Source organism: Macaca fascicularis, chromosome 15 (genome assembly GCF_037993035.2).
Source record: "Macaca fascicularis isolate 582-1 chromosome 15, T2T-MFA8v1.1".
Classification (NCBI taxonomy): Eukaryota; Metazoa; Chordata; class Mammalia; order Primates; family Cercopithecidae; genus Macaca; species Macaca fascicularis.
The window spans coordinates 127,072,823-127,085,604 of record NC_088389.1 but is presented as its reverse complement, the minus strand read 5'-3'; the positions used below and the strand labels follow the sequence as shown (position 1 = coordinate 127,085,604).

Here is a 12,782-nt window from a genome sequence, read left to right as displayed (position 1 = left end):
ACTAATTTCTCCATCAATGGACTCTAGTTATTTTACATTCTGTGCATTCTTTTTTTCTTTCAAGAAATTTTAAAATACTCCTGGGGTTAATCAGATTGTATTTTAATTTTATATATTTATATTACATTTAGTAAAATATCCAGCAATTAGAGAGTGCATATTAATGTTGATACTGAAGTGGTGTTTTTAAATGTTCCATGTCAGTGTTCTTTCTGTATTCAAAATTATGTCAAAGATGCAGTGTTTCTTAAAACAGTGATAGGGCTTTTGCTGTTAGTAGACAATGTAGTCAAGCCACAATTAGTTTGACACCAAGGTGGTTATCATATCATTACTTTAGATTGTAATTTAACTTTAGTGATATAGTAATTACTTCTGCCAGTTGTAGTAGTTCCTGTTATAATAAGAGTTTTAAAAGGAGAAAAGTGAATTCAAATGTATGCTTTTATTATTAAACATTTATGTCAGGTTCTATATTCTATAGAGATGTAATCTTGACTCAGTTGTTAGAAAACAGATAAAATAGGAAATACAAGATCTCTGTTTCAATAATACTGGCCAGATTATTATTATTTCACCATAATGGCAACATCTGCCAGGGAAATTAAAACAAAATTTCCTCCCTCAGGAGATTCTGCCTGCTCCAACTAAAGCTGTGTATATACAGGGAATGCCAGGAAATTCTGACATATTGTTGGAGCAAACACTTCAAAATATCTTGTGTTTTTTCTGTTTTAGCAACTTCACTGCGTGGTGGTTGGAAGTGAAAATGCCAAACGATATTTTGAAGCAGTTCAAGGATCTAAAGAGCATCAAGGAGAGCTTTTTGGGATCCATAACCTCTTCAAACTGAGGTCCCAAGGGTCTTGTCTTACAAGGGACATTCTGGAGGTGTGATCATCTTCTCTAACCTTCTCAATAATATCTTAAATACAGTTTTTCTTCCTCAGGAAATTTGAAATACAATTGCTGTTGCCTTTTCAGAGAAACTTTTGGTTTTCTTTATCAAAAATGCCTTGGAATTTTTACTTGTAGAGAATAAGAGATGAATTATTATACCTCTACACTAAGGTTTTCCCGTGCACAATTACACAGAATGCACACACGTGAACGGATATACAGGGCAGTGTGAACTCCAAGGCCGTTTTAAGATAGGCAGAGGGAATATACCTCTAAACTAAGGTTTTCCCGTGCACAATTACACAGAATGCACACACGTGAACGGATACACAGGGCAGTGTGAACTCCAAGGCCGTTTTAAGATAGGCAGAGGGAATATACCTCTAAACTAAGGTTTTCCCGTGCACAGTTACACAGAATGCACACACGTGAACGGATACACAGGGCAGTGTGAACTCCAAGGCCGTTTTAAGATAGGCAGAGGGAATATACCTCTAAACTAAGGTTTTCCCGTGCACAATTACACAGAACGCACACACGTGAACGGATACACAGGGCGGTGTGAACTCCAAGGCCGTTTTAAGGTTTTCCCGTGCACAGTTGCACAGAACGCACACACGTGAACGGATACACAGGGCGGTGTGAACTCCAAGGCCGTTTTAAGGTTTTCCCGTGCACAATTACACAGAACGCACACACGTGAACGGATACACAGGGCGGTGTGAACTCCAAGGCCGTTTTAAGATAGGCAGAGGGAATATACCTCTAAACTAAGGTTTTCCCGTGCACAATTACACAGAACGCACACACGTGAACGGATACACAGGGCGGTGTGAACTCCAAGGCCGTTTTAAGGTTTTCCCGTGCACAGTTGCACAGAACGCACACACCTGAACGGATACACAGGGCGGTGTGAACTCCAAGGCCGTTTTAAGATAGGCAGAGGGAATATACCTCTAAACTAAGGTTTTCCCGTGCACAGTTACACAGAATGCACACACGTGAACGGATACACAGGGCAGTGTGAACTCCAAGGCCGTTTTAAGATAGGCAGAGGGAATATACCTCTAAACTAAGGTTTTCCCGTGCACAATTACACAGAACGCACACACGTGAACGGATACACAGGGCGGTGTGAACTCCAAGGCCGTTTTAAGATAGGCAGAGGGAATATACCTCTAAACTAAGGTTTTCCCGTGCACAGTTACACAGAACGCACACACGTGAACGGATACACAGGGCGGTGTGAACTCCAAGGCCGTTTTAAGGTTTTCCCGTGCACAGTTACACAGAACGCACACACGTGAACGGGTACACAGGGCGGTGTGAACTCCAAGGCCGTTTCAAGGTTTTCCCGTGCACAATTACACAGAACGCACACACGTGAACGGGTACACAGGGCGGTGTGAACTCCAAGGCCGTTTTAAGATAGGCAGAGGGAATATACCTCTAAACTAAGGTTTTCCCGTGCACAATTACACAGAACGCACACACGTGAACGGATACACAGGGCGGTGTGAACTCCAAGGCCGTTTTAAGATAGGCAGAGGGAATATACCTCTAAACTAAGGTTTTCCCGTGCACAGTTACACAGAACGCACACACGTGAACGGATACACAGGACGGTGTGAACTCCAAGGCCGTTTTAAGATAGGCAGAGGGAATATACCTCTAAACCAAGGTTTTCCCGTGCACAGTTACACAGAACGCACACACGTGAACGGATACACAGGACGGTGTGAACTCCAAGGCCGTTTTAAGATAGGCAGAGGGAATATACCTCTAAACTAAGGTTTTCCCGTGCACAGTTACACAGAACGCACACACGTGAACGGATACACAGGGCGGTGTGAACTCCAAGGCCGTTTTAAGAGAGGCAGAGAGAATATACCTCTAAACTAAGGTTTTCCCGTGCACAGTTACACAGAATGCACACACGTGAACGGATACACAGGGCGGTGTGAACTCCAAGGCCGTTTTAAGATAGGCAGAGAGAATATACCTCTAAACTAAGGTTTTCCCGTGCACAGTTACACAGAATGCACACACGTGAACGGATACACAGGGCGGTGTGAACTCCAAGGCCGTTTTAAGATAGGCAGAGAGAATATACCTCTAAACTAAGGTTTTCCCGTGCACAGTTACACAGAATGCACACACGTGAACGGATACACAGGGCGGTGTGAACTCCAAGGCCGTTTTAAGAGAGGCAGAGAGGATATACCTCTAAACCAAGGTTTTCCCGTGCACAGTTACACAGAACGCACACACGTGAATGGATACACAGGACGGTGTGAACTCCAAGGCCGTTTTAAGATAGGCAGAGGGAATATACCTCTAAACCAAGGTTTTCCCGTGCACAGTTACACAGAACGCACACACGTGAACGGATACACAGGGCGGTGTGAACTCCAAGGCCGTTTTAAGGTTTTCCCGTGCACAGTTACACAGAACGCACACACGTGAACGGATACACAGGACGGTGTGAACTCCAAGGCCGTTTTAAGATAGGCAGAGGGAATATACCTCTAAACTAAGGTTTTCCCGTGCACAATTACACAGAACGCACACACGTGAACGGATACACAGGGCGGTGTGAACTCCAAGGCCGTTTTAAGGTTTTCCCGTGCACAGTTGCACAGAACGCACACACCTGAACGGATACACAGGGCGGTGTGAACTCCAAGGCCGTTTTAAGATAGGCAGAGGGAATATACCTCTAAACTAAGGTTTTCCCGTGCACAGTTACACAGAATGCACACACGTGAACGGATACACAGGGCAGTGTGAACTCCAAGGCCGTTTTAAGATAGGCAGAGGGAATATACCTCTAAACTAAGGTTTTCCCGTGCACAATTACACAGAACGCACACACGTGAACGGATACACAGGGCGGTGTGAACTCCAAGGCCGTTTTAAGATAGGCAGAGGGAATATACCTCTAAACTAAGGTTTTCCCGTGCACAGTTACACAGAACGCACACACGTGAACGGATACACAGGGCGGTGTGAACTCCAAGGCCGTTTTAAGGTTTTCCCGTGCACAGTTACACAGAACGCACACACGTGAACGAGTACACAGGGCGGTGTGAACTCCAAGGCCGTTTCAAGGTTTTCCCGTGCACAATTACACAGAACGCACACACGTGAACGGGTACACAGGGCGGTGTGAACTCCAAGGCCGTTTTAAGATAGGCAGAGGGAATATACCTCTAAACTAAGGTTTTCCCGTGCACAATTACACAGAACGCACACACGTGAACGGATACACAGGGCGGTGTGAACTCCAAGGCCGTTTTAAGATAGGCAGAGGGAATATACCTCTAAACTAAGGTTTTCCCGTGCACAGTTACACAGAACGCACACACGTGAACGGATACACAGGACGGTGTGAACTCCAAGGCCGTTTTAAGATAGGCAGAGGGAATATACCTCTAAACCAAGGTTTTCCCGTGCACAGTTACACAGAACGCACACACGTGAACGGATACACAGGACGGTGTGAACTCCAAGGCCGTTTTAAGATAGGCAGAGGGAATATACCTCTAAACTAAGGTTTTCCCGTGCACAGTTACACAGAACGCACACACGTGAACGGATACACAGGGCGGTGTGAACTCCAAGGCCGTTTTAAGAGAGGCAGAGAGAATATACCTCTAAACTAAGGTTTTCCCGTGCACAGTTACACAGAATGCACACACGTGAACGGATACACAGGGCGGTGTGAACTCCAAGGCCGTTTTAAGATAGGCAGAGAGAATATACCTCTAAACTAAGGTTTTCCCGTGCACAGTTACACAGAATGCACACACGTGAACGGATACACAGGGCGGTGTGAACTCCAAGGCCGTTTTAAGATAGGCAGAGAGAATATACCTCTAAACTAAGGTTTTCCCGTGCACAGTTACACAGAATGCACACACGTGAACGGATACACAGGGCGGTGTGAACTCCAAGGCCGTTTTAAGAGAGGCAGAGAGGATATACCTCTAAACCAAGGTTTTCCCGTGCACAGTTACACAGAACGCACACACGTGAATGGATACACAGGACGGTGTGAACTCCAAGGCCGTTTTAAGATAGGCAGAGGGAATATACCTCTAAACCAAGGTTTTCCCGTGCACAGTTACACAGAACGCACACACGTGAACGGATACACAGGGCGGTGTGAACTCCAAGGCCGTTTTAAGGTTTTCCCGTGCACAGTTACACAGAACGCACACACGTGAACGGATACACAGGACGGTGTGAACTCCAAGGCCGTTTTAAGATAGGCAGAGGGAATATACCTCTAAACTAAGGTTTTCCCGTGCACAATTACACAGAACGCACACACGTGAACGGATACACAGGGCGGTGTGAACTCCAAGGCCGTTTTAAGGTTTTCCCGTGCACAGTTACACAGAACGCACACACGTGAACGGATATACAGGGCAGTGTGAACTCCAAGGCCGTTTTAAGAGAGGCAGAGGGAAGCTTATTGTTTGGAAACAGCTGCTGAAGTCAGGAACTAAGAAAAGAGGTTTTCCTACATAAACAAAAATACACAACGTGTTTTGATTGAAAGTTACCAAATACTCCCTGAGATGTCCTCTCATGTCTCACGGAGATTTTTTGTTTTCTGTTCCCAATAAAAATTCCACACCAGTATTTTAAACTCTCCCTGTTGTGTTCATCCTCAACATACAGATGTTTCTTATTCTTCAAACAAATATTTTATATCCTTTTTTAAAAAACTCTTTTAAGTTCTTTTATATAGCAGAATACTAAAGGTATTAACTATTTTCTAATTGATATTCCTATAGGTGTCATAAAATCCTGGAATATTATCTTTTTCAGCCTCCTCATGGGATAGATGAGGAAACTGAGTCTTAGAGAACTTCAGGCTATTTCTCTTGATTTCCATGACTTTGTAGTAAAATCTTAATGTACTTAATTTATTCAGTAAGTACCATAAAGACAGTTCAAGGAGCAGTTGGTTCTTGTCCTTGAGGAACTTGAACCATCTTCTCCGGATGGAAGAGAACGTTTACATAATAACCACGTAATGTCAGGAATCGCACGCTGAACAAGTTCAGCAGCACACCATGGATGGCCGGGGGGAGGAAAGTATATATTATTTGAATCCTATAAATATTATTGCTATTGTACAACTTCTGATGTAGACTGCTGAGTTTCTATTTTATAGTAATTACATTTGATTCTGAATTCAGTGACCCATTTGAGTCCTGCTTTTTGGGTTCTTTTCCCCTTGCTTTTTAAATACGCTGTTTCTTTTATGAATTTGTTCTTTCCAGTTTCTCTTTTCATGTCAATAACTTTGTTTGCCCTCCAGCTCCCAAACCCAGCTGCTACCTCCATCTCAGAGTACTACTTGACATGCTTATATTCACGTTAAAGTCATTATAGTATTAGCATTACATTATTTATCCTGTTTTCGGTCATATATTATGACATAGTTATCTGTGTTTATCAGAATAACCACCTATTTCTTTGTTAAACAAGTGTTATGTGAGACGTATCAGGATGACAGGTTATTAAGTAGAAAAAGTTCTCTTGTTCATTGTGCCGCTGCACTCCAACCTGGGTAACAGCGCAAGACTCCGACTCAAAAAAAAAGTCTCTTGTTCACTGGTTATTCTAAGAATGTCTTGTTTCACCTTCAGAAGTGTTTATTGATGACAGGACCATCCATGTCTTACATTTTCTTTTTTAAAAATATCTTTAAGTTATTTAATATACCAGAATACTAAGGATATTAACCTATTTTCTAATTGATATTAATAAGGGGTGACAAGGCCATCCATGTCCTACATTTGTCTGGCTAGGCATATCATTGGCACTTGATTATTAAGTTAAATTTTGAATTAAAATTACTCATTTGTCATCATTTAGAATGTAAACTTATTCAGGGTTGGTTAGATTCATGCTGCTTTGGTCCAAAGGTGCTTCTAAATATTATTATTAGCCCCATATAATGGGAGCACATATCATAAAGTAAAAGAAGTATTTCACTTCATGTGAGACATTTTTAATTTTTAAAGGTTGTATAAAATCTGTTTTAAAATGTTTTAAGAAGTAAAAATTTGAATCTTTACACTTACAATCTTATGATTTCTGGGCAGTTTCATTCTGTTTTGCATTGACTTTCCATTATCTATATTATGGTTTCTCTTCAAAGATAGACATTGAGAGTTCATTTTACAAATATTTGTTGAGCATCTGCGAAATGTCAGGTACTGTTCATAGAGCTGGTACATACATAAAAGAACAAAATAGACAAAATGATGCTGTCTACCAGAAGTCTACATTCTATATGGGAAGACAAATGAGAAACAGAATAAATAAGTAAAATACAGAATGTATTATGATAGGTAGATTCTAAGGATAGAAAATAGAACGGGGAAGGGAAATGGAGACTGTCAGGGAAGGGGCATTGCAGTTTTAGATGGGGTAGCCAAGGAAGTCCTCGCTCTGAGGGCTGCATTTGAGTATTCAAAGAGGTGAGGCAGGAAGGTGTGTTTTAGACAGGGGAAACAAATGCAGAGGTCCTGAAGGAGGAACATGCCCCATGTGATCTCACAATGTCAGGGAGGCCAGACTGGTTAGAGTGAGGTAAGCAAGAGAGCAAGAGATGGAGCCAGAGAGATGACAGAGAGCCAGACCATGCAGGAACTTTGACTTTTACTTGAATGAGACAAAAAGCAGTTAGAGGGTTCTGAACAGAAAGATGACATAGTCTGATTTATATTAGCTTGACTTACTATTGAAAACTAGACTATAGAAGTACAAGGACATAAGCAAGAAGCCAGTTAGGAGGATACTACAGTAATCCAGCTGAGAGATGATGTTGGCTTGAGCCAGGGTGATGGTGGCGGGTGGCGTGAGAAGTGGCTTGATGGTGTATATATTATCCAGCTGGCATTGACAGGATTCGCTGATGGGTCAGATACAAGGTATGAGAAAAAGAGAGAAGTTAAGGATGGCTCCAAGGTGTTTGGCCTGAGCAGCTTAAGACTGGAACGGCCATTTATCTATAATAAGGGAGTTTCAGCAGCTTTAAGATTTCTAGTACTGCCACTTTCACCTGTTGTAGCCATTTAGCTTCTGTTACAGAGATAAATGGTAGCCTGGGAGTGAGGCTTCCCATCCCATTGCTGTAATAGCCTCCAGGCATGGAGAGTAAAGGACTTGCAGCAATTCAGAAACCATTTGTCATTCCCTAGAGTTCCATAGGGGAGAGTCTCACTCATTGCCCTGGATACCAAGTGGCTGGAACCATGCCATTAGTATGTCTGTGTATTCTTCAGTTGGGCATTTGTAACTGTAGTGATGATAGTATTATTTCTTCTTGCTCTAGCAACACATACAGCCTTAAAAAGTGAATTGATTTCCTTTTGAGGAGAATTTAATATTCTAGAATCTAGGCCATTAGAACTTCTGCTAAATGATACACCAGAAGCTTTAAAGTCCAAATACTTTCCCAAAGATGTAGCAAGCCTGTTATATAACTGGAATATTGTTTTTCATTTCATAGTAGGATGGACCTTTTTGTTTTGATGCCTCCTATACCTAAGGGATATTTTCAAATGAATATGAACAATAAATATAGTAACAATATAGGCTAGAATATCAAGTTCCCAATATTCAACATTGTGGTGTTTGAAATGTTAACATGTCCTTACCATAATTATTATATGGGAATGGTTGTTACGGATATCATACTGGGTAAATATATAACATTTCTTCACTCTCCCTCTCCCCACTAGTACTTTTAATGAAGTTGGCTGGAAAGTGTTAGTTTTCTGTGTCTGTAAAAGTAAACTTTAAGACAAGAATTAAGAGTATTTTTTAAATGTTTTATAAATGTTTATATATGAGTTTCTTAATTAGCAAGTTGAAAAATAACTTTAAGAATGCTAAAGCAAGCTGCATGCAATGTTTCTTTCTTAACTTCAAGAACAGCATGCCTTGCTATTGCTTATCTGGTTGTGGCTACCCCCTGTGTTGCATGGCTATCTGCATTCTTTCTTACTGACATTATAGAGAGAAGGCCAAGTGGAAGCAGGGATCATGACAGCCACAACGTGGTTGAAAGAGGGACCTCCAGCACACAAACTGGAAATGGTATGTAATGTTTCAGCTTGTAGCCTACAACACCTAGAAAACATGCACTGTGACAATTTTGTTTCTTTTCCTTTTTCCTTCATTTTATAGCCTGTAAAAAAAAAATTAAGAGTCAAGGACACAAAGTCAGAGGACTATGGGTAAAATTAATAATTACGGCTGATTTAACATTCATATAACAAATTCAGGAGCAATTCAGCCATTTACAGCTAAACTGAATTTTAACTACCCCAAACTGTAAATCCAGTACCATCTAGATAACTAAACCCATCCCAAATAAATAATTTTTGACTAAATGGTAAGTTAAATGGAAAAATCACCACCAATGTGTATTAAAATTATTGAAGCCAAATATTAAAGTTATTCTCTAACTGAAAGCAGATATTTTATTTGATTCCTTAATTTTGTGATCTTTTTAGTAGTTTGCCATCTCATGTACCACCAAATCTTTATTTCATCCTAAGGCCATCTTAAAGGTAAAAAGCATGTGTGGAAGGTTTTTTGTTATTGTTTCTGGTTTTTTCTTGTTTGTTTTTAGAGTCTTAACTGTCAGTTTATACCAGTCCAATGACTTTAAATTGGGGATGAAATTTTTATAAATTTAAAGAAATATATGAATATCAAATATTGGCAAAAGTATTAGCAGATAATACTTTCCCGCAATATTTTACTATTAGAGGCTCAGTTTTAGAAAACTAGGGTATATTTAACTCTGACTAATGTGAAAAAGTTACATATTGAATTTAAATTTGTAGCAAATTTTACTTCAAAATTCTTTATTTCTGGTGATCAAGAGCCTATTGGCCTTTTTAATCAATTAGAACAATTTTCCAGTCGTGAATTCTTTACCTTGTTAACTCCTGTAATCTGTCTTATTCTTAAAGCATGATTAGAAGTATCTGCTAGATGACAGTAAACTCCAGTAATTCTTAAGCAGTAAGTTGTATGCTTTTCACTTTCGAGGCCAGAATTACGTGTCCTTGCATCTTAGAAGCCAAACACTCCACTTTGTGTTTTTTTTCAAAATACTTTGATGATATGGTATTCGAGTTTAAACTGTTTTATTTTGGAACAATATTCAACATGGAAAGAGAAAAGACTACTAGACTATGATATTAAACCCTTTACTAAATGTTTATTAAATGTTGTACTTTTAGAAAACACTAAGTGATACACTTGTACCTAAATTACCTGCCCAAAGTTGATTCCTTTTCACTTGATTCCATATTATATCTTGAGGTTTTCTGATGTTTTTGTCATTGTTTCTTCTGTAGCCTGGAGAGCCTGACTGTCAGGAATGCAGAGGTCCAGAACAAGCTGCAGAGCCACTGGCAAAGGAAGTGTGTGATCCCTGCAGCGACTTCAGTGATGAAGAGCCAGTGGGAGCCGCAGGAGTAAAGACTGCCAAAAACAGAGCACCCGATTCAAATAAAGCTTCCAGCTCTCCAGGACAGCTTACCTTACTCCAGTGTGGTTTCTCAAAATTGTTTGAAACAAAATGTAAAGCAGTTGAGGACAGTGATGGAAATACTGCCTCTGATGATGAAAGTTCTGATGAGCAGCCCACATGCCTTTCAACAGAAGCCAAAGATGCTGGTTGTGAGAAAAATCAGGACTCTCTTTGTACTTCAAAATATCAGAAATTAGGTAACATCCTAAATCCAAAAGAAAAGCATATTTTTTATAAAAGTGAGAAGACTTTAGAACAGAGTATTTCTTCTAAGTCTGATGAGAAAAAATTTAAAAATACAGATAAACATTGCATTTTACAGAATGACACAGAATCAGAAGATAGTGATGTCATCTGTCCTACACAACATACAACTGAGAGATTCCCCGACAATAGTATAAGGTTTAAGCCACCCTTGGAGGGTTCTGAGGATTCTGAAACAGAACACTCTGTAAAAACAAGGAATAATGATAATGGTCGAAAGACTGATGACCAAAGAAATGGAATAATTTCAGAAAAGTTAAGTCCTGAGAACACAACCCTGAAATGTATTGTGAAAAGAAAAGGCACCAGCGATATCAGTGATGAATCTGATGACATTGAAATTTCTTCCAAGTCAAGAGTAAGGAAGAGTTCATTGAGGTTTAAGAGAATAAAGGAAACCAAAAAAGAACTTCACAATTCTCCCAAAACAGTGAACAAAACAAACCAAGTATATGCAACAAATGAGGATCATAACTCTCAGTTTATTGATGATTATTCATCCTCAGATGAGAGTTTATCTGTCAGCCACTTCAGTTTCTCTAAACAGAGCCATAGAACAAGAACTGTAAAAGACAGAACCAGTTTTTCTTCAAAATTGCCTAGCCATAATAAGAAAAGTAGCACTGTCATGCCAAGAAAACCAATGAAATGTTCAAATGAGAAAGCTGTCAATCAAGAGCAGTCATATGAATCAATGGATAAATTTTTAGGTAACTAAAGACATTCTGAAAACTTTAAAAAGTATATTTGTTTTATCAAGTAGTCTGTGAGATACTTTGAATTAACTTGTAAAATAGCCCTGAAATCAAGATGCTGCATTGAGGCACAAATAAGGAAGGGTTGGGTAGCAGGATAAATGGGAGACCACATGTAGGTCAAGATAATGTTGCCATCTACCCCAGGACCCCCTCCATGTGCCCCTCTAAATCATAACTCCTCTGCCCCCATAAATACCAATTATTCTAGCTTCTATAATAATTACTTATTTACATTTATATGGTTTTATCACCAAATGTGCATCTCTAGGTGAATTAATCTGTTTTCACACTGCTGATAAAGACATACTTGAGACTGAGAAGAAAAGGGGGTTTAATGGATTCATAGTTCCACATGGCTAGGGAGGCCTCACAATCATGGCGGAAGACAAGGAGGAGCAAGTCATGTCTTAACATGGTTGGTGGCAGGAAAAGAGAGAGAGAGAGCTTGTACAGGGGAACTCCTCTTTATAAAACCATCAGATCTCATGAGACTTACTGTCGCGAGAACAGCATGGGAAAGACCTGTCCCCATGATTCAGTTACCTCCCACCAGGTCCCTCCCATGACACATGGGGATTGTGGGAGCTACAATTCAAGATGAGATTTGAGTGGAGACACAGCCAAACCATATCACTAGGTATTATGGTCCAGTCTCATACATTTTTTTAAAATGTTAGGCAGTCTTTTTTAATCCACAGGAATCCTCATCCCTTTCATTGCCTTACAATGTAACTATGGAAGTACCTGGACCATGTCTTACAGAGTTTCCCTCAGTTTGTATTTCGCTAATTGCATCCTCTCCATGCAGTTAAACATGTTCTTCTGTCTTCTATATTGCCTGCAAAAGAGCAGTTGGTTCCTGAGACTGGATCAGACTCAGGTTCAGTTCGTTTGGCAAGATAAAAGTTAGTGTTTAACAAGACTATGGTAGGCACAAAATGTTTATTCTCTCTTTATGATCCTAGCAGCCATTGATGCTTAATACCTATACTTATTTATTCATTCATTCAGAGTAGCAAAATATTTTCTGTTTATCTCCTTTCATTTTCGTTTAATTATTTAGAATGCTTTTGTAAAGAAGTACTTCACTACTTCCCCTCATCTACTATTGCTTACCCAGTGGCCCATCCATATATGAGAGACAGGAAAAATGCTAATTGCTTGCTTTATTTACCAGTTTATAGTATAGTAAAAACTAAATATGTCTATATGCCATAAGAATGACCCATTCTTTTCTTAGTAATTGATTCAAACACATTTAATGGGTCTCAATTCATTGCAAT

At 40.0% G+C, this 12,782-nt stretch overlaps 1 protein-coding gene across 17 annotated transcripts in view; it reads left to right on the top strand.

The window, feature by feature from the left end:
• ERCC6L2 (ERCC excision repair 6 like 2) overlaps positions 1 to 12,782 on the top strand; it is a 136,515-nt gene that overhangs the window by 84,941 nt on the left and 38,792 nt on the right. For all 17 annotated transcript variants that reach the window (XM_065530871.2, XM_074017990.1, XM_045372872.3 and 14 more), the window contains 3 exons: positions 739 to 891; positions 8,947 to 9,027; positions 10,302 to 11,451. In XM_065530871.2, coding sequence (XP_065386943.1) covers positions 739 to 891; positions 8,947 to 9,027; positions 10,302 to 11,451 — 1,384 coding nt within the window. The remainder of the gene's footprint in view (positions 1 to 738; positions 892 to 8,946; positions 9,028 to 10,301; positions 11,452 to 12,782) is intronic.